Source organism: Oncorhynchus kisutch, linkage group LG18 (assembly GCF_002021735.2).
Source record: "Oncorhynchus kisutch isolate 150728-3 linkage group LG18, Okis_V2, whole genome shotgun sequence".
Taxonomy (NCBI): Eukaryota; Metazoa; Chordata; class Actinopteri; order Salmoniformes; family Salmonidae; genus Oncorhynchus; species Oncorhynchus kisutch.
This window is the reverse complement of record NC_034191.2, coordinates 47709863-47736838: the sequence shown is the minus strand read 5'-3', so window position 1 is coordinate 47736838 and position 26976 is coordinate 47709863. Positions and strand designations below refer to the sequence as shown.

The 26976-nt window shown below is 41.7% G+C and overlaps 1 protein-coding gene across 2 annotated transcripts in view; it reads left to right on the top strand.

Moving 5' to 3' along the window:
- Positions 1 to 26976, top strand: part of LOC109908813 (nuclear receptor-binding protein 2-like) — a 75502-nt gene that overhangs the window by 36918 nt on the left and 11608 nt on the right. The window contains exons 2-9 of one of the 2 annotated variants that reach the window (XM_020507524.2): positions 18691 to 18813; positions 20823 to 20924; positions 22052 to 22141; positions 24945 to 24985; positions 25194 to 25288; positions 25559 to 25582; positions 25685 to 25771; positions 25946 to 26001. In XM_020507524.2, the coding sequence (XP_020363113.1) occupies positions 18691 to 18813; positions 20823 to 20924; positions 22052 to 22141; positions 24945 to 24985; positions 25194 to 25288; positions 25559 to 25582; positions 25685 to 25771; positions 25946 to 26001 (618 nt within the window). Of the gene's footprint in view, positions 1 to 18690; positions 18814 to 20822; positions 20925 to 22051; positions 22142 to 24944; positions 24986 to 25193; positions 25289 to 25558; positions 25583 to 25663; positions 25772 to 25945; positions 26002 to 26976 lie in introns of both variants that reach the window. The other variant, XM_031796198.1, reaches the window with a different exon arrangement.

The following is a 26976-nucleotide window of genomic DNA, read 5'->3' as shown; positions in this document are numbered from 1 at the left end:
GGCTGAAGACAGCAGAGGTGTATTTAGAAGGCAAGTTGGTTAGGATGATATCTATCAGGGTGCCCATGTTTAAGGCTTTGGGGAGGTACCTGGTAGGTTCATTGATAATTTGTGTGAGATTGAGGTCATCAAGCTTAGATTGGCTGGGGTGTTAAGCATGTTCCAGTTTAGGTCGCCTAGCAGTACGAGCTCTGAAGACAGATGGGGGGCAATCAGTTCACATATGGTGTCCAGAGCACAGCTGAGGGCAGAGGGTGGTCTATAGCAGGCGGCAACGGTGAGAGACTTGTTGTTTTTAGAGAGGTTCAAATTGTTTGGGTACAGAATGGACAGTAGGACATAACTCTGCAGGCTATCTTTGCAGTAGATTGCAACACTGCCCCCTTTGGCAGTTCCAACTTGTCTGAAAATGTTGTAGTTTGGGATGAAAATTTCCGAATTTTTGGTGGTCTTCCTAAGCCAGGATTCAGACACAGCTAGAACATCCGGGTTGGCAGAGTGTGCTAAAGCAGTGAATAAAACAAACTTAGGGAGGAGGCATCTAATGTTAACATGCATGAAACCAAGGCTATTACGGTTACAGAAGTCATCAAAAGAGAGCGCCTGGGGAATAGGAGTGGAGCTAGGCACTGCAGGGCCTGGATTCACCTCTACATCGCCAGAGTAACAGAAGAGGAGTAGGATAAGGGTACGGATAAAAGCAATAAGAATTGCTTCTAGAACGTCTGGAACAGAGAGTAAAAGGAGGTTTCTGGGGGCGATAAAATAGCTTCAAGGTATAATGTACAGACAAAGGTATGGTAGGATGTGAATACAGTGGAGGTAAACCTAGGTATTGAGTGATGATGAGAGCGATATTGTCTCTAGAAACATCATTGAAACCAGGAGATGTCATCGCATGTGTGGGTGGTGGAACTAATAGGTTGGATAAGGTATAGTGAGCAGGACTAGAGGCTCTACAGTGAAATAAGCCAATAAACACTAACCAGAACAGCAATGGACAAGGCATATTGACATTAAGGAGAGTCATGCTTAGTCGAGTGATCAAAAGGGTCCTGTGAGTAGTGAGGTTGGTTGGAGTCACGTCGATTTAGACAGCTAGCCGGGCCATCGGTAGCAAGCTAGCATAGGATGGAGGTCTGTTATTAGCCACCTCGTGCGTTTCAGTCGGTAGGATTAGTGGGGTTCCGTGTGGTAGAGGGGATGAATCCAATTCGCCAAAAAAACAATAGATATAGTTATGGAGGCCCAAGAAAAAATAAATAAATAAATTGTCCGATAGGTCTATTCAGATAGCAGCCGATAAGACCGCTAACGGTTAGCGGACCGCAGATGGGCGTTCAGGTAGCGTCGCGACGGAGGAGCCAGCCGGATAACTCCCTCGGGTAGATAACGTCGGTAGTCCAGTTGTGAAGGCCATGTGAACATGAATTGGATAATCCAGTGGGCAGCAATTACCCCTCTTTATGGAGAACTTGACTACATGGGTGGACTTTGCCAGGCTCTAATAAGCCTCTCCGGGAAACAAGTAAATCTCAGATGTTTTTAAGTAGTGGGACAGGCTCCAGATTCAGGTCAAAGCAAGCACTCATCCCATTAGCCTGGCTGCCGGACCGATCGACTGACTGGGCCGTGTAGAAGTCTCACCCAGTTCTAATCATTCTTCCTGGAATTTGACTGTTTGTGTTCATAAATAATAACACATTTTTGAGCAATTCATCTTTGTTTTGTAAACCTGCCATTTTTATATTTTATTCTTGCAATTGGCTGCTGCCAGCATTGTCGAGGTGCAAATTAATATATTTAGCCTGAAAGGGCTTCAACTGCAGAACAGTGTCTGATTTCCACCCAAATGTAATAATCATAAAGGCCCTGCTTCTGGTTCTCTCATGAAATTTTACGGTCTTGGAAGGCATAAACACCCATTTGATTTAGTGTTGTTGCCTGCATTGGAGAAAGATCTAGTTCATCACTTTAAGTGGTGATTGGCAAATGCCGCTAAAAGTGGTATGCAGTGAACACGATCTCCATAATATTGCTTTGTACCTGGCCTCTCAGAGCATGAAAGTCACATTGATCTTCATAAATCGCTAATGCGTGATGTATTAATTATGTGCTTATTGGAGTCGTGCTCATTGAAGTTGTAGAATGTGTGAAACAAGCTGTATATCATTTGATATACAGTGGGGTCCATAATTATTGGCACCCTTGGTAAAGATGAGCAAAGAAGACTGTATAAAATAAACAATACAAATACTGAGCTACAGTGGGGCAAAAAAGTATTTAGTCAGCCACCAATTGTGCAAGTTCTCCCACTTAAAAAGATGAGAGAGACCTGTAATTTTCATCATGGGTACACTTCAACTATGACAGACAAAATGAAGAAAAAATCCAGAAACTCACATTGTAGGACTTTTTATGAATTTATTTCCAAATTATGGTGGAAAATAAGTATTTGGTCACCTACAAACAAGCAAGATTTCTGGCTCTCACAGACCTGTAACTTCTTCTTTAAGAGGCTCCTCTGTCCTCCACTCGTTACCTGTATTAATGGCACCTGTTTGAACTTGTTATCAGTATAAAAGACACCTGTCCACAACCTCAAACAGTCACACTCCAAACTCCACTATGGCCAAGACCAAAGAGCTGTCAAAGGACACCAGAAACAAAATTGTAGACCTGCACCAGGCTGGGAAGACTGAATCTGCAATAGGTAAGCAGCTTGTTTTGAAGAAATCAACTGTGGGAGCAAATATTAGGAAATGGAAGACAGACAAGACCACTGATAATCTCCCTCGATCTGGGGCTCCACGCAAGATCTCACCCCGTGGTTTCAAAATGATCACAAGAACCGTGAGCAAAAATCCCAGAACCACACGGGGGGGACCTAGTGAATGACCTGCAGAGTGCTGGGACCAAAGTAACAAAGCCTACCATCAGTAACACACTACGCCGCCAGGGACTCAAATCCTGCAGTGCCAGACGTGTCCCCCTGCTTAAGCCAGTACATGTCCAGGCCCGTCTGAAGTTTGCTAGAGAGCATTTGGATGATCCAGAAGAAGATTGGGAGAATGTCATATGGTCAGATGAAACCAAAATATAACTTTTTGGTAAAAACTCAACTCGTCGTGTTTGGAGTACAAAGAATGCTGAGTTGCATCCAAAGAACACCATACCTACTGTGAAGCATGGGGTGGAAACATCATGGTTTGGGGCTGTTTTTCTGCAAAGGGACCAGGACGACTGATCCGTGTAAAGGAAAGAATGAATGGGGCCATGTATCGTGAGATTTTGAGTGAAAACCTCCTTCCATCAGCAAGGGCATTGAAGATGAAACGTGGCTGGGTCTTTCAGCATGACAATGATCCCAAACACACCGCCCGAGCAACGAAGGAGTGGCTTTGTAAGAAGCATTTCAAGTTCCTGGAGTGGCCTAGCCAGTCTCCAGATGTCAACCCCATAGAAAATCTTTGGAGGGAGTTGAAAGTTCGTGTTGCCCAGCAACAGCCCCAAAACATCACTGCTCTAGAGGAGATCTGCATGGAGGAATGGGCCAAAATACCAGTAACAGTGTGTGAAAACCTTGTGAAGACTTACAGAAAACGTTTGACCTCTGTCATTGCCAACAAAGGGTATATAACAAAGTATTGAGAAACTTTTGTTATTGACCAAATACCTTTTTTCCACCATAATTTGCAAATAAATTCATTACAAATCCTACAATGTGATCTTCTGGAGAGAAAAAAATCTCATTTTGTCTGTCATAGTTGAAGTGTACCTATGATAAATTACAGGCCTCTCTCATCTTTTTAAGTGGGAGAACTTGCACAATTGGTGGCTGACTAAATACCTTTTTGCCCCACTGTATGTTCCATGCTCAAAACAATTATATTATTTTATAATAATACAATACAAAAAAATCTAAAAAAGATATGGGTCAAGATTATTGGCACCCCTGGTTTTAGTACTCCAGCACCCTTGTGAGGATAATGAGACTGAGCCTTTTTATAAGATGTTTTATGAGATTGGAGAACACATTGGGAGGGATCTTTGACCATTCTTCCAGACAGAATCTTTCCAGATCTTTGATATCCTTCGTCTGTGCGTATGGACTGCCCTCTTCAATTCAAACCACATGTTTTCAATGGGGTTCAAGTCCGGAGACTGAGATGGCCATTGCAACATGTTCATATTGTGGTCAATTAACCATTTCTTTGTGTATTTTGATGTGTGCTTGGGGTTATTGTCTAGCTGGAAGATCCACTTATGGCCAAGTGTCAGCCTCCTGGCAGGGGCAAACAGGTTTGGGCTAAAATGTCCTGCAACTTGGTAAAGTTAACTAGGCTATTGATTTATTTAACATTTTTCTTTACAAAATTAAACAGTTTATCAACAGTTTGTCAATATACATTTTTATATAACCATCCCCAACTGAGCATAGATAGTGCATTTCCATATTGTTTGACCTAGCAACTCAGAAATCAGTTTGAAATATAGCTCTCCCTTTAATCTTTTCAACAAACAATTGTTAATGGGTAATGCATTTTTAAACACACATTCCCTTCACCTCATTGTTTTGAGATGCTGATATGAATTCAGCAGGTGGATGACCTCTTATCAGGCTACACAGCACCCCCTAGATTGGAAGAAACCCGACTAAGTACTGTACTGATCCTCACTAAAGTACTGTACCAACCCTCGCTATATGAGCCGCTTGACATTTCTCACCAAGTGGCTTAACCCTGTTGGCGTGATACGTAGGGTGTTTCCCTTTCATGCCGGGTTCGCTTCCCTACCCCGCCGTTCACTACAGTATTATAAAAAGCAACCTATAGAACACACAGTCTTGGTCTCCCCTGTTCAGTTATTAGTGTTTTTGGGCTGTTTAATCCCGCATGTTGTTAGAAGAACAGGGTCGTTCCTCCTCAAAAAGCACAAGAGGATTTCGACACCTAAGATACATCTGAAATCGTTTCTGGAGTTGGAAACAGATACGATTAGCATTCCTGAAGAAATAATTTGTTGAAATATAATTCGATTTCTGAGACATTAAGCTAATTGATTGCACCCAAATAAGCAATTTTTTATTCATAGGATTCAGATCATATTCAATAAATACACTGAGTGTACAAAACATTAGCCAGTGTGTCTATGTATGCGGAGGACTCAACACTATACACGGCAGCTACTACAGCAACTGAAATTACTGCAACACTTAAAGAGCTGCAGTTAGTTTCAGAATGGGTTGCAAGGAATAAGTTACTCCTGAATATTTCAAAAACTTAAAGCATTGTATTTGTGAAAAATCATTCACTAAACCCTAAACCAACTAAATATTGTAATAAATCTTGTGAAAATTGTTGAGGTGACTAACTATCATGGTCAAAACATATTGATACAATAGTAGCTAAGATGGGGAGAAGTCTGTCCATAATAAAGTGCTGCTCTACCATCTTAACAACACTATCAACAAGGCAGGTCCTACCGGCTCTAGTTTTGCCGCACCTGGACTACTGTTCAGTCGTGTGGTCAGGTGCCACACAGAGGGACTTACGGAAATTGCAGTTGGCTCAGAACAGGGCAGCACGGCTGGCCATTGGATTTTTAATCCTGTCCAAATAGAATACTCTGTCCCTGTCAACTTCATCCATAGATAGACAATCTCTCAAGTTTCACCTGATCATTTTCTTGAAGGCCATGTCAAGGATGGAATGTACGAGAGCAAGGCAGGATGAAAGATCTTAAACCCTGAGTCAGTAGACACAAAGCTGTACCATAACACAGAGCTGTTGGACACAATACAATCAAAACACACTGGGAAGCCTTGTTGATGTTGATTTTGCTCCTGCGAGCTTGAGTGGGAAGTGGAGACGGCAAGATTCCTCATCATTTCCCAAACACAAAACAGTTTGGGGATTTGGGAGACGTTGACAGTATAGAGCCACTTAATTCAACCATTTGAAAACACACAACTTCAAATGTGCTTACATGAACAATGAAAAGATTTGTCTACAGATTTGAACTGTAACAACATGGGCTTTACCAGTCCTACAAAATGCTCAAAAAAATAGTTAATGTCTTCTGTTCCATGAAAATGTATGGAATACTCCCCCCCCCCCCCCCCCCCCTCCCATTTGTGATCCAGATGAAAGCGTGATTACTCTTCTCTCTTTGTCTGCTGTGTCCAGTGTGTTGTACTTCTTCAAGTACCAGGGTTACAAGTAGAGGTCGACCGATTAATCGGAATGGACGATTACTTAGGGCCGATTTCAACTTTTCATTGCAATCGGAAATCGGTATTTTTGGACACCGATTTGGCCGATTATTTGTATATATTTTTTTTTACACCTTTATTTCATCTTTATTTAACTAGGCAAGTCAGTTAAGAACACATTCTTATTTTCAATGACGGCCTAGGAAAGGTGGGTTAACTGCCTTGTTCAGGGGCCAGAACGACAGATTTTCACCTTGTCAGCTCGGGGATCCAATCTTGCAACCGTACAGTTAACTAGGCCAACGCTCTAACCACCTGCCTCTCATTGCACTCCACGAGGAGACTGCCTGTTACGCGAATGCAGTAAGCCAAGGTAAGTTGCTAGCTAGCATTAAACTTATCTTATAAAATACAATCAATCATAATCACTAGTTAACTACACATGGTTGATGATATTACTAGTTTATCTAGCTTGTCCTGCGTTGCATATAATCGATGCGTATCATTGTTCCAATGTGTATCTAAACATGAACATCAATGCCTTTCTTAAAATCAATACACAGAAGTATATATTTTTAAATCTGCATATTTAGCTAAAAGAAATCCAGGTTAGCAGGCAATATTAACCAGGTGAAATTGTGTCACTTCTCTTGCGTTCATTATATATATACGCAACAGTTTGGGCCGCCTAATTTTCCAGGATTTTACGTAATTATGACATAACATTGAAGCTTGTGCAATTTAACAGGAATATTTAGACTTATGGATGCCACCCGTTAAATAGAGTACGGAACGGTTCCGTATTTCATTGAAAGAATAAACGTCTTGTTTTCGAGATGATAGTTTCCGGATTCGACCATATTAATGACCTAAGGCTCGTATTTCTGTGTGTTATTATGTTATAACTAAGTCTACGATTTGATGGAGCAGTCTGACTGAGCGATGGTAGGCACCAGCAGGCTCGTAAGCATTCATTGAAACAGCACTTTTGTGCGTTTGCCAGCAGCTCGTCGCTGTACTTCAAGCATTGCGCTGTTCATGACTTCAAGCCGATCAACTCCCGAGATTAGGCTGGTGTAACCGATGTGAAATGGCTAGCTAGTTAGCGGGGTGCGCGCTAAAAGCGTTTCAAACGTCACTCGCTCTGAGACTTGGGGTGGTTGTTTCCCTTGCTCTGAATGGGTAACGCTGCTTCGAGGGTGGCTGTTGTCGATGTGTTCCTGGTTCGAGCCCAGGTAGGAGCGAGGAGAGGGACGGAAGCTATACTGTTACACTGGCAATACTAAAGTGCCTATAATAACATCCAATAGTCAAAGGTTAATGAAATACAAATGGTCCTATAGTCCTATAATTCCTATAATAACTCAACTTCTTATCTGGGAATACTTTTACTTTCTTCTCCAACACTTTGTTTTTGCATTATTTAAACCAAATTGAACATGTTTCATTATTTATTTGATGCTAAATGGATTTTATTGATGTATTATATTAAGTTAAAATAATTGTTGTTGTAATTGTCATTATTAAAAATCAATGTAAAAAAATCGGCCAATTAATCGGTATCGGCTTTTTTTGGTCCTCCAATAATCGGTATCGGCGTTGAAAAATCATAATCGATCGACCTCTAGTTTGTAGTGGTGCTGTCTCTAGTGTTGGGTTTCCCGACAGTGTATCTATAATCAGGTTATTTCCAGGGAGGCCTGAGATCAGATCTTCAGTCATTTGTGCTGTCTCCCAAATGGCAAACTATTCCCTTTATAGTGCACTACTTTTGACCAGGTCCCATAGAGCTCTGGTCAAAAGTGTGCACTATAGGCTATAGAGTGCCATTTGCGACTCAGCCCTGGTTTCCTCCAGTTAGGGTTTGGAGCAGAGCCAGAGATGGACATCCATAAGCCAATTTATGCCTACTATAAGTGTATCCGGAGTTGGTGTGAAATGCTTAGTATGCATTTTTGACACCATTCTCACCCCCCCTCCTGCGGCCTAGGTTGTGCCCCCGGCCAGAGGATTGTGGCTGACTGTCTGTGGATTACCTGTGGCTGACTGCTTATGGATTCAACAACATCATTTTTAATCAGCTTACTGTTGATCATTACATTTGTTTGACATACATTTTAGATAGCTTTGAGTTATATTAGTATCTGACTAGTTTACTTGTTTATTAGTATTAGGAAATGGACTGGTACAGTGAATGTAAATAGGGCGGCAGGTAGCATAGTGGTTAAGGTTCAAGTCCAAGAGTTACTAGGTGAAAAATCTGTCGATGTTCCTTTGAGCAAGGTGTATAACCCTAATTGTACCTGTAAGTCGCTCTGGATAAGTCGTTTCCTAAATGACAAAAATAAATAAATAAACAAGCATTTTGAATATGGGTATTTCCATGTAAAAAGCCCCATGAGCATTAACACGTGAAGTTCATAGGAGCATATCAAATTTGGTGTCAAATGAAAGCTAAGAGTCTATATTTGTGAGAAATGACGGCATATATAAATGTTTCTACCATTCTCCATCCCAAACATTTGTAATAAACAAAGGTTTTGATTTCTGGTCAAACAGACGAAAAAGGGCTTAGAAACCATCTACCAGAAAAAGTCTTAAAAGGTTTTAGAAATACATAAAAACACTAATATTAAGACCCCTGTCAACTAATATCAACATTTATATTTCATTTTGTTGAAATGATGTGCCTTCTGTAAGTTAAGAAATAATGCCTAGTGTCATTCTGTTACCAAAAACCCACATATCTTGAAGATATTTTCAAATTTAAATCCCTCATGAGGAGGAAGGTTAATGAAAGTTCACAGAAGTTACAAGTAAAGGTAGACCTACCAATTAGTTCGTGTTTTACTGATAACAATTTTGTTTATGATATATTAAGTGATTAAAACACTTAATTCTGTTACCAAATCAGTAACAGAATGACCACAAAATCTGTAACAGAATAATTGCAACTGAATTGGCTACCATGGGAATGCCACAGATGTCTCAAAGTATTGAGGGAGCGTGTAATTGGCATGCTAACTGCAGGAATGTCCACCAGCACTGTTGCTGAATTTAATGTTAATTTCTATACAGTAAGCCGCCTTCCACGTCGTATTAGAGAACCTCCACATCCTGCTTCACCTGTGGGATCGTCTGAGACCAGACATCCTGGGCAGCTGATGAAACTGTTGGTTTGCACAACCAAATCATTTCTGCACAAACTGTCAGAAACCGTCTCAGGGAAGCTCATCTGTGTGTCGTCCTCTCCAGGGTCTTGACCTGACTGCAGTATGGCGTCGTAACCGACAAACATTTTCTGTTTACATTTTTTAAAGTAGTCATTGTGCACAGAGTTGTCTGGTTTGTTTAAATTTGCAATCAATGTTTTTTGTTTGACATACTTTTAAAGTGAAAAATCATAGTCTCGGTGTCATTCTGTTACTGTGAATTGCCCATATCTATCGGACTAAATAGACTTTACAAACAACAGACAGATTTACTGAAATTATTATCATTATCTGATCATATTTTTTTAACACCAAAACATCAACATTAATATTTGTGTTTTTTTGACCTGAACCCAACAACTTTTTCCCCAACCTTAACCCACCTCCCTTCAGCAACCAATCACAGCCTGTTTACTAGTTTCACCCTACCATGACTGAGCACCAAACTCCACCACCCCAACAAACACCCCCAGGGAGCACACTCAAGCACAGGGGGCTACCTGTTTCGTAACAGAGGGAAAATAAACAACAGCATCCAAACATGAGTCCCTGTGAGGCCCCAGTAGACATGCGTTATAGTAGCTCAAAGACCATGGAATCCCCAGCCAGCCAGCCGCCCCATTAGTGCCACTATGTCAGAGCATTGTGTTCTTACTTCGCTCTTATTTATAATGTAATCTCCCTACAGCCCCTTTAGACTAGGGCTCTCCGTACTTCAAGTTGGAGAGTATTGGAACCACACTGCAGGTTCAGTTGTGTAATAGATAAAGCCAACCGTGTTAACAAGAACATTTTAACTATGAAATTGATAGGCTGTATACTGTGTATACCCCAGATATTGGTTTTCTCTACAGACATAGCAGTGATATTAAAAGCATCTTGTGCGGTCAACACTGTGTTGCGACCTCACGTAAGGCCTATGCGGTCAAGTCATCATGTGCCAATGCCAACTGCCTACGCACCTTGGGTAGAACGCAGCGCTAGGTGGGCAGAGTATGGGCCAAAGCAGCCTGGGAGGATGCCAATGTGGCAGGCTGCAGTCATCTGGGCTGTATATTTATGGCAGTGGGCACAGCAGGGTGGGTCTGTGGATTGTTGATTAACAATGTGGTAACACCGTGGTGAAAGAGGCCATTTTAAATGCGTTTATAACTACAGTATGTGTAAGCTCTTGCATTTCATGAAGGTGCCTATGAAAATGTCTACTGTGCTGCTACTACTACTACGTAATTACTATTTAAGATATTAATAGTAAATTCAATTATAACTTGAAAGCTTATTTATTCATTTTTTATTTCACCTTTATTTAACCAGGTTGGCAAGTTGAGAACAAGTTCTCATTTACAACTGCAACCTGGCCAAGATAAAGGAAAGCAGTTCGACACGAACAACAACACAGAGTTACACATGGAGTAAAACAAACATACAGTCAATAACACAATAGAAAAATAAGTCTATATACAATGTGAGCAAATGAGGTAAGATAAGGGAGGTAAAGGCAAAACAAAGGCCATGGTGGCGAAGTAAATACAATATAGCAAGTAAAACACTGGAATGGTAGATTTGCAGTGGAAGAATGTGCAAAGTAAAAATAGAAATAATGGGGTGTAAAGGAGCAAAATAAATAAATACAGTAGGGGAAGAGGTAGTTGTTTGGTGCAGTAATTACAGGTGCAGTAATCTGTGAGCTGCTCTGACAGCTGGTGCTTAAAGCTAGTGAGGGAGATAAGTGTTTCCAGTTTCAGAGATTTTTGTAGATCGTTGCATTTATTGGCAGCAGAGAACTGGGAGGAGAGGTGGCCAAAAGAGGAATTGGTTTTGGGGGTGACCAGAGAGCTATACCTGCTGGAGCGTGTGCTACAGGTGGGTGCTGCTATGGTGACCAGCGAGCTGAGATAAGGGGGGACTTTACCTAGCAGGGTCTAGTAGATGACCTGGAGCCAGTGGACGAGTATGAAGCGAGGGCCAGTCAATGAGAGCGTACAGGTCGCAGTGGGGGGTAGTATATGGGGCTTTGGTGACAAAACGGATGGCATTGTGATAGACTGCATCCAATTTATTGAGTAGGGTATTGGAGACTATTTTGTAGATGACATCGCCGATGTCGAGGATCGGAAGGATGGTCAGTTTTACGAGGGTATGTTTGGCAGCATGAGTGAAGGATGCTTTGTTGCGAATTCTAGATTTAACTTTTGATTGGAGATTTTTGATGTGTCTGGAAGGAGAATTTACAGTCTAATCAGACACCTAGGTATTTGTAGTTGTCCAGAGTCAGAACCGTCCAGAGTAGTGATGCTGGACGGGCGGGCAGGTGCAGGCAGTGATCGGTAGAAAAGGATGCATTTAGTTTTACTTGTATTTAAGAGCAGTTGGAGGCCACGGAAGGAGGTCTGGAAGGTTGTTAACACGGTGTCCAAAGAAGGGCCAGAAGTATACAGAATGGTGTCGTCTGCGTAGAGGTGGATCAGAGACTCACCAGCAGCAAGAGCGACATCATTGATATGGCACACCCATAGAGACTGCCAGAGGCCCGGACAACAGGCCCTCCAATTTGACACACTGAACTCTATCAGAGAAGTAGTTGGTGAACCAGGCGAGGCAATCATTTGAGAAACCAAGGCTATCGAGTATGCCGATGAGGATGTGGTGATTGACAGAGTCGAAAGCCTTGGCCAAGTCGATGAATACGGCTGCACAGTAAGCACTTAAGTAATAGCTTTCATATGGTAGACACTCAAAAACGAAATAGCATCGCATCACTGTTTAGACATAACGTTTTATCTCAGATTCTCCCTTTCAAAAGAATTCTAACACTTTCATTGAAGACATAGAGATGTCAGTTGGACCAGCGCCAGCTATCAAAATCACCCTCCCTCTCTTACTCGCTCAAACGCTAAAGCAGCGGACAGAATATGAATAAATCTGCTACATTCAAATGTATCTGAAATGCATCCAAACACATCAGCAACCGTTGTTTTCTATACAGTAGCTTAATAACTAACACAAGATAGATATTGGTCTCCCTACAACATACAAGTGTCAAGTTTCTCGGAAATGCAGCCTTACAATAGGCTACACCTAGGTTTCTAGTGAACCTAAGGTTACAAATCAACTGTCAAAATGTAGTTCAATCGTGGCCTGGGATAGTCTAGTGGTTAGGGCTACTGCACATATATAAGCCTACCCTGTATGTGTGCATTGGATTCTGGCCCAAATAACTAAATCGACTGATTTTAGTTACACATAATTAAAAAATCCCCATAAAATCAGTCAGTTTAAGCTATATATATCAAAGCTAGAGATTTGAGAGAGATGCGTCTCAAACCACCCCATCTGCCAATGTCGGCCTTCTGCTGCGGGAGGTGACCGAGCTATAGCGGTGTTTGTCAGACCATGAGACATCACAAAAATCGGTATTCTCACGGAAACGTCTTAACGTTTTGCCTACAACCTGTTATGACCACTCTATGGAAAGGGGAGACTCTCACGAACACGGTGGTGTTCTCCACTTTGCTCTATGACCCCCAGAAGCGTCTGAAGGTAACCCATACAAACGAATGGAAGTATTGAGGTAGTTTCTTTGCCCCCCAAAAAATATAGGGTTAAATATGTGTCAAATATTTCCTTACCTTTCTTATGTCTCCTAGAATAAGGACAGTCACTTCAAAACCGTATTCCTTATGATTTAAAAAAATATTCTATTTAGCCAGTTATTCAATTGTGTTTCTATGAGCTATAGTAGTAAAAGCCTAATTTAATATTTTATTGGAATACCTAAAGGGGTGCTAAAATTCAAAATCCAATAGCTAAATGATCCATGGTATGACATCTTTAAACAATTCCATATATTATCTTATATTAGCCCCTCCCCCCAACGGCTCAGACTTTTAGATTAATGGATAGCATAAATAGGAAACAAATAAAATAATAACAGTAGGCTACACCAACATTAGTTTCCATTCATGCAAAGTGTCAGGTAAATTGCCACAGTAGATTTTCTGTGATAAACAAGGAAATACTTGATTTCAATTGTACGTAATGCTTGTCAAATAGATAAATCAACCTTGGTCTTTCAAAAAGGACTAAGTTGTTCCGATGATAATACCAAACAGAGGGCGAAGGTATCTTAAAATAATTTGGTTGCCAGCGGGAATAAGAATACTCCAACATCATCTTTTAGGGAGCGGTGTATATTCAACAATCCCTATCCCAGTCTGCTGTCCCCACATGCTTCAAGATGGCCACCATTGTTCCTGTTCCCAAGAAAGCTAAGGTAACTGAACTACATGACTTCTGTCATCATGAGGTGCTTTGAGAGTCAAGGATCATGTCTCCTCCACCCTACCTGTCACCCAAGACCTACTTCAATTTGCTTACCGCCCCAACAGACGATGCAATCGCCATCACACTGCCCTATCCCATCTGGACAAGAGGAATACCTATGTAAGAATGCTGTTCATTGACTATAGCTCAGCATTCAACACCATAGTACCCTCCAAACTCATCATTAAGCTTGAGGCACTGGGTCTGAACTAGAGGTCGACCGATTAATCGGAATGGCCGATTAATTAGGGCCGATTTCGAGTTTTCATAACAAATGTATTTTTTATATACCTTTTATTAAACCAGGCAAGTCAGTTAAGAACACATTCTTATTTTAAATGACGGCCTAGGAAAGGTGGGTTGACTGCCTTGTTCAGGGGCAGAACGACAGATTTTCACCTTTTTTTCAGCTCGGGGGAACCAATCTTGCAACCTTACAGTTTACTAGTCCAACGCAATAACAACCTGCCTCTCTCTCGTTACACTCCACAAGGAGACTGCCTGTTACGCGAATGCAGTAAGCCAAGGTAAGTTGCTAGCTAGCATTAAACTTATCTTATAACAAACAATCAATCATAATCACTAGTTAACTACACATGGTTGATGATATTACTAGATATTATCTAGAGTGTCCTGCATTGCATATAATCTGACTGAGCATACAAGCATACAAGTATCTAAGTATCTGACTGATAGGCAGAAGCAGGCGCACAACGAAGAGCCAGCAGCTCTTCGTTGTGCGTCAAGCATTGCGCTGTTTATGACTTCAAGCCTATCAACTCCCGAGATGAGGCTGGTGTAACCGAAGTGAAATGGCTAGCTAGTTAGCGCACGCTAAAAGCGTTTCAAACGTCTCTCGCTCTGAGCCTTCAAAGTAGTTGTTCCCCTTGCTCTGCATGGGTAACGCTGCTTCGATGGTGGCTGTTGTCGTTGTGTTGCTGGTTCGAGCCCAGGGAGGAGCGAGGAGAGGGACGGAAGCTATACTGTTACACTGGCAGTACTAAAGTGCCTATAAGAACATCCAATAGTCAAAGGTTAATGAAATACAAATGGTATAGAGGGAAATAGTCCTATAATTCCTATAATAACTACAACCTAAAACGTCTTACCTAGGAATATTGAAGACTCATGTTAAAAGGAACCACCAGCTTTCATATGTTCTCATGTTCTGAGCAAGGAACTGAAACGTTAGCTTTCTTACATAGCACATATTGCACTTTTACTTTCTTCTCCCAACACTTTGTTTTTGCATTATTTAAGCCAAATTGAACATGTTTCATTATTTACTTGAGGCTAAATTGATTTTAAGTATTATATTAAGTTAAAATAAGTGTTCATTCAGTATTGTTGTAATTGTCATTATTACATAACAATCGGTTTTTAATCGGTATCGGCTTTTTTGGCCCTCCAATAATCGGTATCGGTATCGGCGTTGAAAAATCATAGTCGGTCGACCTCTAGTCTGAACCCCAACCTGTGCAATTGGGTCCTGGACTTCCTGACGGGCCGCCCCCAGGTAGTGACGGTAGAAAACAACATCTCCACTCCAGTTATCCTCAACCTGGGGCCTCACAAGGGTGCGTTCTCAGACCCCTCCTGTACTCCCTGTTCACTCACGACTGCATTGCCAATCATCAAGTTTGCAGACGACACAACAGTGGTAGTCTTGGTTACCAACAACAACGCGACAGCCTACAGGGAGGAGGTGAGGGCCTTCAGAGTGTGGTGTTACCTCAATGTCAGCAAAACAAAAGAGATGATCGTGGACTTCAGGAAACAGCAAAGGGAGGAGCACCCCCCTATTCACATCGACAGGACAGCAGCGGAGAAGGTGGAACGTTTTTTAAGTTCCTCTGTGTACATATCACCGACAAACTGAAATGGTCCACCCACACAGACAGTGTGGTGAAGAAGGCGCAACAGCGCCTCTTCAAACTCAGGAGGCTGAAAAAATGTGTCTTGTCACCAAAAAAATCACCGCCCGGTACGGCAACTGCACTGCCCACAACCGCAGAGCTCTCCAGAGGATATTGAGGTCTGCACAACACATCACCAGGGACAAACTACCTGCCCTCCAGGACACCTACAGCACCTGATGTCACAGGAAGGCCAAAAAGATCCTCAAGGACAACAACCACCCGAGCCACTGCCTGTTCACCCTGCTATCATCCAGAAGGCGAGGTCAGTACAGGTGCATCAAAGCAGGGACCGAGAGACTGAAAAACAGCTTCTATCTGAAGTCCATCAGATTGTTAAACATCCACCATTAGCACAATGAGGCGGCTGTCTACCTACAGACTTGATATCATTGGCCACTTTAATAAATGGAACACTAGTCACTTTAATAATGTCACTTTAATAATGTTTACATATATCACATCACTCATCTCATATATATATACTGTATACTGTATCCTTCACTATCTATTCTTTACTATCTATTGCATCATAGCCGCTCTGTCACTGCTCATCCATATATTTTTATATTCATATATTCTCATCCCATTCCTTTACTAGATTGTGTGTATTAGGTTTTGTTGTGGAATTGTTAGATATTACCTGTTAGATACTGCTGCACTATCAGATCTAGAAGTATTTCACTACACTCACAATAACATCTGCTAACCATGTGTATGTGACCAATAAAATAAGATTTGGTAATGAGGTGACCAATAATGGTTACTATTGAGATCAGCTGTGCACCTGAATTTAGAGCATATTGATGGATTAACGAGACATCAGCTGGCGATAATCTAGTGCTATCGATGGTATAGGCCCCTTGTTATTTTTATTATATTCCAATACATTCTGAAGGCCTCCCATTTGCCTATCCATTGGCACATAATGAAAGGTGTGAAAACCGATAGATTACTTTTTGTTTCCATGGCTGAGCAGATTTGGGCCATCAGTTGATTGACAGCTAATTTAACAGCTTGTTGAACAACTAATTTCACCATTTGCGCCAACCCTGTCTCTTTAATCAAACGACAATGTTTTGGTCATTATTATTCAAGAATCTGGCATTTTGCCACACCCATGTGTTAATGTTAAAATCGTCCCACTGCTAAATGGCATATTGTTAGACCTAGCCTATATTGTCATTATCCTTTGTGATCATTATATTATACAAGCCTATCATGTTTTGCTGACGAGCACAGACTGGGGCATTCCACCTCAAAAAGCACAAAATTGAAATTGTTTCTGTTAGAAACAGAAAATGTGCATTCCCACAACATTATTTTATTGAAATAAAATGTGATCTCTGAGAAATGAAGCTAATTGATTGCACCCAAATTGGTCATTTTAATTAATAGGATTCCTATAATAGTCAATTAATATATAGTACCTAAAATCTGATTTGGACAAAACTTATTTCTAGGTATGGTACATTGTATGCAAACATCACTTTCAGCTGCCAACTTGCGCCAATTCTAAATATTTCTTCAGCCATTCAAATCCTCCTGCAGCAGGACTATTTTCCTCCTGTACAGGGTGGCTTGAGAAGAGGTGATGATCAAGTATGGCTTATGCCGATTCTGTAAATGCTATTAAGTTTAATGTAAATCTTACACGAGGCATATCCTGTAAAAGATCAGTGCTGCTTTGGAACACAGACACAAACAGTGTTGCTGCTGCTCCGTTCAGAGTCAGTCTGACCTTTTCCCTGACTCAGTGTCCTCAAGTCTGGTAGCACCACATGCCCCTGGCAGTCGACTCCCTCGCCCAAATCTTTCCCTCTCTCTTTGGCTCTGCCCTTCTCTCTCACATCCTATTGCTCAGGATCAGTAAGAGACTTCCGGGTATTAACAAGTGGAATGGGTTTGGGTGCATCGTACAATTGAATACTGCAGTAGATGTGTAGCCGTTGAACCTGTCAGGTTTTCTAAGGGTTTCACGGTAACAGCTGATCTTTGTACTGTTCAACATTTTTCTGACTATAGAGACAGGAAGGGCAGCCCTTCTGTATCTGTCAAGAACAGGTTCGACCACTGTGGGCCTTACTTTTGCCGCTTTTGTGTTATCTGTACATCAGGGGAAAGGGGATTGGGATAAGCTATCTCGTGTGCTTAGCTCTGAGCTGCAATGTGTGACGGACTATTCTCTTGCTGGCTGTATTCTGGGCTGAGCAGTCATCTGTGCTGTGTTAATGCATACTCACTGTTCATCTGAGGCGGAAGGAATGGGAGCCCAGGGCTTGTCTGTCTCTGTCTGCTCTGCCAGGCTCTGGAACACAGACACAAACAGTGCTGCCGCTCGGAGTCAGTCTGGCCTTTTCCCTGACTCAGTGTCCTCATCAGTCTGATAGCACCACATGCCCCTGGCAGTCGGCCCTCTCGCCCAAATCTTTCTCTCTCTATTTGGCTTTGTCCTTCTTTCTCACATCCTTTTGCTCACCCCCACTCCCAATTTCTCTCTCATCCCCTCTCTCCCAATCTCTCTTTTGTTCTCAGTCCCCCACCCCCCCCACCCCCTTGTCTCGCCTTTTCATGAATTCATCTCTTCACTCCGGAAGTATCTCTGATCCTCGCTCCCCTTGTCTTTTTGCGTCATCATGACACAGATGGTCGGGGCAGCAGGTTTTTTTTTGCAGTCAGACGTTATGGGACATCAGTGCTATAGAATTTTTGTTTACATAAGATCCATATCTGCCCATTTAATGAATGAAAACCGGTATCCATTCAGGATTTAAAATGGGGATGCACAGCTTTGCAAAACGGCTGGCAATCCTCCCCATGCAGGGTCATTCTAAATCTCCTGTGATGTTTTGCAGTCATAGAGAGCATGGCTGGCTTCGAAACATCTAAATGATTCACGATAATGGCTACATGTAGTAAATTATGGCTGGAACAAGACACATGCAATATTTATGCTTGTTCCTCCTCAGTTATTGCATATGCAGCGCTTGTGAGATCGCTCATGTGTGTTTGTCTCCCCCTGTAGATCAGTCAAGGTAATGTCCCAGGTGTTGAGAGTGCTTCACTGGCCATGGACACAGAGGAGGGAGTGGAGGTGGTGTGGAATGAGGTGCTCTTCAATGACAGGAAGGTCTTCAAGGCACAGGAGGTACGTAAGACAGAAGCTGTGCACCCTATTCCCTATATAGTGCACTACTTTTGACAAGGGTTCATAGGACACTATATGGGGCATAGGGTGCCAATTGGGATGCAGACAGGGTTTCGATTGTCAATGGATATATGTTCCATTCAGAGGAGGCTGGTGGGAGGGGCTATGGGAGGACAGGCTCATTGTAATGGCTGAATCAATGGAACGGGGTCAAACATGGTTTCCATAGTTCGATGAGTTTGATACCGTTCCATTTATTTCATTCCAGCCATTACAATGAGCCCGTCCTCCCATAGCTCCTCCCACCAGCCTCCTCTGGTTCCATTCTATGTACTTTCATTATACAGAGAAAGCTCACCAATGGAAGTAGAAGTCAATGAATTATAAGTGCATATTTTGGCGAACCATCTATTACTGTACATACAGTACCAGTCAAAAGCTTGGACACCTACTTTATTCAAGGGTTTTTTCTTTATTTTTTAAAACTATTTTCTACATTGTAGAATAATAGAGAAGACATCAAAACTATTAAATAACACATATGGAATCATGTAGTATTAAATCAATCAAAATATATTTTACATTTGAGATTCTTCAAAGTAGCCACCCTTTGCCTTGATGACAACTTTGCACTCTCTTGGCATTCTCTCAACCAGCTTCACCTGGAATGCTTTTCCAACAGTCTTGAAGGAGTTCGCACATATGCTGAGCACTTGTTGGCTTCTTTTCCTTCGGACTGTGGTCCAACTCATCCCAAACCATCTCAATTGGGTTGAGGTTGGGGGATTGTGGAGGCCAGGTCATCTGATGCAGCACTCCATCACTCTCCTTCTTTGTCAAATAGCCCTTACACAGCCTGGAGGTGTGTTGGGTCATTCTCCCGTTGAAAAACAAATGACAGTCCCACTTTGTGCAAACCAGATGGGATGACGTATAGCTGCAGAATGCTGTGGTAGCCATGCTGGTTAAGTGTGCCTTGAATTCTAAATAAATCACGGACAGTGTCACCAGCAAAGGACCCCAACACCATCACACCTCCTCCTCCATGCTTCACGGTGGGAACCACACATGTGGAGGTCATCCATTCACCTACTCTGCATCACAAAGACACAGTGGTTGGAATCAAAAATCTCAAATTTGGACTCATCAGACCAAAGGACAGATTTCCACTGGTCTAATGTCCATTTCTTGTGTTTCTTGGCCCAAGCAAGTCTCTTCTTATTGGTCTCCTTTAGTAGTGGTTTCTTTGCAGGCCTGATTCACGATGTCTCTTCTGAACAGTTGATGTTAAAATGTGTCTGTTACTTGAACTATCAAGCATTTATTTGGGTTCCAATTTCTGAGGCTGGTAACTCTAATGAACTTATCGTCTGAAGAAGAGGTAACTCTGGGTCTTTTTTTCCTGTGTCGGTCCTCATGAGATCATCATAGTGATCATTCATCATAGTGCTTGTTTGTTTTTGCGACTGCCTTGTTAAAAGTTCTTGAAATTGTCCTTATTGACTGACCTTCATGTCTTAAAGTAATGATGGACTGTCATTTCTCTTTGCTTATTTGAGCTGTTCTTGTCATAATATGGACTTAAGTAAGGCTATCTTCTGTATACCAACCCTACCTTGTCACAACACAACTGATTGGCTCAAACGCATTAAGAAGGAAAGAAATTCCACAAATTTACTTTTAACAAGGCACATCTGTTCATTGAAATGCCGTCCAGGTGACTACCTCATGAAGCTGGTTGAGGTAATGCCAAGAGTGTGCAAAGCTGTCATCAAGGCAAAGGTTGGCTACTTTGAAGAATCTCAAATATAAAATATATTTTGATTTGTTCAACACTTTTTTGGTTAATACATGATTCCATATGTGTTATTTCATAGTTTTGATGTCTTCACAATTAATCTACAATGTAGAAAAATAAATAAATAAAAACCTTGAATGAGTAGGTGTGTCCAAACCTTTGACTGGTAGTGTATGTACTCAAACCTCTCCCCACCCCATCTGTTTTTCAGGAAAAGATAAAGGAGATGTTTGAGAACCTGATGCAGGTTGAGCACCCAAATATAGTGAAGTTCCATAAGTACTGGCTGGACATGAGAGAGAGTCAAGCTCGGGTATGTCTGCTATCTATACTGAACAAAAACATAAACGCAACATATAAAAGTGTTGGTCCCATGTTTCATGTGCTGAAATAAAAGATCCCAGAAATGTTCCATACTCACAAAAAGCTTATTTCTCTCAAATGTTGTGCATAAATGTGTTTACATCCCTGTTAGTGAGGATTTCTCATTTTCCAAGATAATCCTGACCGGTGTGGCATATCAAGAAGCTGATTAAACAGCATGATCATTACACAGGTGCATCTTGTGCTGGTGTAACTGGTGTGAAATGGCTAGCTAGTTAGCGGGGTGCACGCTAATAGCGTTTCAATCGGTGATGTCACTTGCTCTGAGACCTTGAAGTAGTTGTTTCCCTTGCTCTGCAAGGGCCGCAGGTTTAGTGGAGCAATGGATAACAATGTTTCGAGGGTGGCTGTTGTCGATGTGTGCAGAGGGTCCCTGGTTCGAACCCGGGTAGGGGCAAGGAGAGGGACGGAAGCTATACTGTTACACTGGGGACAATAAAAGGCCAGTCTAAAATGTGAAGTTTTGACATAAAACACAGTTTTGACGGAGCGTGCAATTGGCATGCTGACTGCAGGAATATCCACCAGAGCTGTTGCCAGAGAATTTAATGTTAATTTCTCTACCATAAGCCGCATCCAACGTCGTTTTTAGTGAACTTGGTAGTACGTCCAACCGGCCTCACAACCGCAGACCATGTGTGACCACGCCAGCCCAGGACCTCCACATCCGGCTTCTTCATCTGCAGGATCATCTGAGGAGGGAAAGAGGGATGCTGAGGAGCATTTCTGTCTGTAATAAAGTCCTTTTGTGGAGAAAAACAAATTCTGATTGGCTGGGCCTGGCTCCCAAGTGGGTGAGCCTATGCCCTCCCAGTCCAGCCATGGCTGCACCCCTGCCCAGTCATGTAAAATCCATAGATTAGGGCCTAATGAATTTATTTAAATTGACTGATTTCCTTCTAACTCAGTAAAATCTTTGAAATTGTTCCATGTTGCGTTTATATATTTTTTCATAATAGATCATTCTCACTCACTCTCGGGAAATGTTTCTCTCCCTTCATCTCTTGGTTTGGTCTGCAGACTGATAGTATCTCTTTCTGCTAATCTGTTGGACAGGTCATCTTTATCACAGAGTACATGTCCTCAGGAAGCCTAAAGCAGTTTCTCAAGAAAACCAAGAAAAACCACAAGACCATGAATGTCAAGGTCAGTGTCTCTCCCATAGGGGAAATACCCTCTGACATCTGTGACACTAGTCAGTTAATGACATACTTGTTGATTCCCACAGTACCATGAGTTGGGTTGTGTTCAGTAGGGAGAAAACATTTGAAACGGGGAGGTACTACCTGAACTGTCCAATAAGAACACAGATTTACATTCTACGTTTGAAAACATTTTTCTACCTTGTGCCCTACTGAGCACATCCCTGATCAGACATTAGAGGATTATACTTTGGTAGTTCCATTTGTCGGTCAGCTCCGTATGGAAAAAGTGGTAAGCAAGTTAGGTCCAAATAAATAGATTTTCACCAAGTCAAATGTATTTATTCTATTAGAGGTTTCGTGATGCTTTTATCTAAACCAAAGTAGATCATTTAAAGATTGTTCAATACATCACTTGGGGACTCTATAAGCTTCAATATGAGATCCTAAACCTAGATTGAAAGTGCATCCTTGTAGCTGTGTGGGCTAATATAGACAAAATGCTTGGAATAAGTTGAACCAATGGCCATGTGGTAAGTTGAGCAAATTGAAGTGTTTTCTTCCCAGGCGTAATGCAAGGCATTGTTGCTGGGATATGAGGTAACAACAGGGCCTGGCCTATGTTAAGTGTTTGTTAGGTGTTAAGCCTGTGTTAAAAGATGCTTACAATTATTTAAAGGCAAAAAAGCGATTGTGGTTGTGTTGAGTTGTGTTTGGGAAATAAAAATAGATGTGGTTTTTAAAAAGGTAGTGGTAATATTAACTTACCCTGTCCTGCTGCTCAACTTACCCCATACCCAGGGTAAGTTTGTGCCAATTTGGGGACAAGCTATGTTTTTAAAACTGTAATGTTTACATGAATTCTGATTATTTCCAGTGATACACAACATCCTGAAATATATGTAAATATCTTTGTTATAAAGAACACTATATTTCCCTTGATGGAGAGATGCTGAATGTAAAAAATGGCTAAACTTAGCCCACTCTGCCTTACAACACAGCAATGGGGGAGTTTGTGCACTAGCGCCGTCTACTGAAGAACATTAGAATCAAGCTTGGCAAGGCCAATGAACGTGATTCACTCCTTCAATTCTTCTGCTCTTCACCTTGAGCTGAGCAGAACAATACAGGCAATTCTTAAACAAACATTGGAATGTGACATTTATCAGGCTCGCTCGTCCTTCTGGACATTGTTTGTTGAAGTTTGGGAACTAGTTTTGTGAAGTTTCCTTTCAATTTGTTGTTTATTATTCTGCCTGTTTAGCCTCGCTAACTTGTTGTAATCAGGGTTGGTTAGGTTACTTTTTAAATGTAGTCCATTACATTTGCTAGTTACCTTTCCAAAATTTGAATCAGTAACGTCATTTTTGGATTACCCAAAAGCAGTAACGTAATCTGATTAGTTTCCATTGCTTTTGGATTACTTTCCTCTTAAAAGGCATTAGAAGAAGACAAAAAAGGATCCATCAAACGCATTTGGTGTCATCATCATAGTGGTCTCTGACTTGTGGTTAAACTCGCTCAGGTGTAACAAACTTAAACTTGCGCCTATTTTCAATGCTGAATTGAATATCATTGAGAAAACAGGTGTCAGTGTATTTTTTTCTCCCAACCATCCTTTCTGAAGATATAATCATTTCATTTTTCAACCGTATCTGTAATCTGATCATTAGTAACGTAACAGATTCAGTTTTGTTGGGAATCAGATTACATGTAACTCCCCAACCCTGGTTGTAAGTAAAATGACTGGCACGAACGAGTTGACATAGTCTGTTAAGCCGGTCACAACCTTGCCCACAGTCATGCGGTTTCACCATGTCTTTGAATGATACTCACAAGAGTTGTCTTGTATGTCTCGGCTGGGTGCATGCTCAGGCTGCCCTGGATCGAACCTGCTTGCATCCTTATGCAGCCTTCACCCCTAAGGTCATGACTATGTACTACAGGTCTCTAGCTTTTTGAACTTTTCCCATATCTGCCTCCTCTGTTTGCTTCTGAGGAGCAACGAATGTTACATGCCCTATGGCCGGTAATGGCATTACGCAGGTATATTGAGCGGGCCAGGGGTGTCAATTTGTGCGACCAACTGTCTGTTTTGGTAATCCGGCTTGTGGTAGAGGGCTTTCTAAGCAGCGTCTCTCCCAATGGATTGTGGAGGCTATTGCTCTGTCATATGACAGCAAAAGGCAATCATTACCTACAACAGGAGTCTGTTGGCATCTGGGGTGTTGTTTAAAGGGTTGGTGGTGAGTTGGGCATCACCACGCACTTTTGTGAAGTTCTATCGCTTGGATGTCACTGCCCCCAGTGTAGCCCATATCGTGCTTTCAACTGGGGCATGAGATGGTCATTAGGCAGATAGGCAGATTGCACAATACCCAAGTACCACAGGTTTTCCTGTCGGGTTGGAATTCTGGGTAGGCCATTTCATTTGGGTGTCCACTTGGGGCGTGATTTCATATCCCCATAGCTGTGTTGTACCGAGTTGACCGACTGAAATGGAATGTTCCATTATGACTATAACTACTGTTCCCCGAAGGAGGGAAACAGGGACACACACCTGTTCGGCCCCATGCTGCCTAGTTCAGTGAAGTGGGGTACTGAATTGAAAGGATGAATCTTGTCAGGCGCGATTCTAATGTTATTCAGTAGAGGGTGCTAGCGAGCCAACTCCCCATAGCTGTGTTGTACCTCGTTTCCCTCCTTCAGGAAACAGTAGTTGCAGTCATAACTGTAAGTTTACTGTTCCCGCATACTTAAACCATATTGTACTTTTTAAGTGTCTGCTGTTCACTCTGTCATTCCAGGCTTGGAAGAGATGGTGTACCCAAATTCTCTCTGCCCTCAGGTAAGACCAATAACTTTCTCTTTCTCTCATCCCCACGATTTATATCCAATGGCAGTCTGAACTATTAATCCAGAACTGGGGTCTTTAACTCTTGTTCCAGTCCAGCACTAACATACCAGATTTTACAGATCATGTTCCAGCAGCTCTCCAGGGCCAAAGTGTTCAGTCAAGTGAATGGATCTTCAATTGCCATCTTATTTACCCCCAGTTACCTGCACTCCTGTGAGCCGCCCATCATCCATGGCAACCTGACCTGTGACACCATCTTCATCCAACACAACGGCCTCATCAAGATTGGCTCAGGTCTTACACCGCAGGCTTTCTACCTAATCCTAACCCTAACCTAGCTATAACCTGAACCTAACCCTGTGGTAACATGCATTAGGAACAGTTCAATTGTGACTTGAGAGCTTCATCTGAATAAATGGTAGCAGTAACAGTTAGCATTGCATGCTAGCAAACCCCTATACTGTGCATTGTGTGTACTACAATTGCCCAAATATGTATTATCATTGTTCTTCTATCTATGCATCTGAAGTTAATACTGGATACTCTGCTCTTTCCTATCCACAGTATGGCACCGGTTGTTTGTTAATGGTAAGAACCATATAAGTGTGCCGCACATCTAATTCTCTGAACGTCACAATATTCTGTGTGGTCTGGATTTGATTTTTCTAGCTGTCTGTCTTGTCCTCTCAGTGTTTCCGGAGGCCGGTGTTCATGGTAAAGTCCGTGCACACCGAGACGAGCAGAGGAACCTGCACTTCTTCTCTCCTGAATACGGCTGTGAGTGTTTTACTGAGCCTTCCTCGATTCTGATACAGTATATGCACTGTATGTCTGGTCTTCATGCTTTTATTAGTTGCCAGTTTCACTCCGGAGTTTCCCACGACGCTGTGACTAGGCAGTTAATATCATACATGTCATTTTAGAATAAATGTTCTCTCTCTCTGTGTCTAGCGGCTGAGGATGACTATGCCATTGACATCTTCTCCTTCGGGATTTGTGCTCTAGAGGTGAGCACCCAGCTGCAATAGTTGATACATGTATTATAAACCTAACTCTCCGTCCTTACGGACGATAAGAAGATTATTTAATTCTGATCAATGAATTTAGTATTTTAGGACAGTGAAGCACTGCTAGCAAATCTGAGCTTTGTGTCTATAAAACAATTGTATTGTTAAGTTATTGAAATGTGTAGGCCTGTTGACAATCATTGCCACAGAAAAGATTACCATCAGGAAATGGAGAGTTTGCGCTTCATTTTTTTTTTTATAGCTCTCTTAATGTTTTTCATATGTAGGCTTACACAGGAAAACGGGTACATTACAGTGGTAAGGTAACAGGGCCTATAGCATTGTGAATTCCACTACATTAGTGGCTTCTGATACACAAGTGCCTGCCATGAACAGGCACACAAACATAACACAAATCTTGCAACAGACCTGCTTTACAGCGCATGTTTCAAAACAATATTTCGGGTAATGTATTTCCTTTGGAATTTACCTTGGGTTGAGGTTTGTTTGAATGACAAATAAGTATTTGAATGTTCGAGCTCTGGAAAATGCCACATGAGAGAAGACTGGGGCAGGAAGGTATATGCAGACTTGGTCAAATTTTTGTCCTTACGCAATTATTAATTGTCATTGAGTATGACCGACGCAGTGGAAACAGAATCCTTTCAAGGGTGAATGGAAAATCTTTTAAAAAAGAGATATTATAAATATTAGTATTATATAATTAATGACAATGGTTATGAAAATTAACAGAAGCCATTCAAAGCATATTCTGTCCATTAAAATCACATCAAATTGATCAGAAATACAGTGTAGACATTGTTAATATTGTAAATGACTATGGTAACTGGAAACGGCTGGAATATCCTCATAGGCGTACAGAGGTCCATTATCAGCATCCTGTGTTCTAATGGCACGTTGTGTTAGCTAATCCAAGTTTATAATTTTAAAAGGCTAATTGATCATTAGAAAACC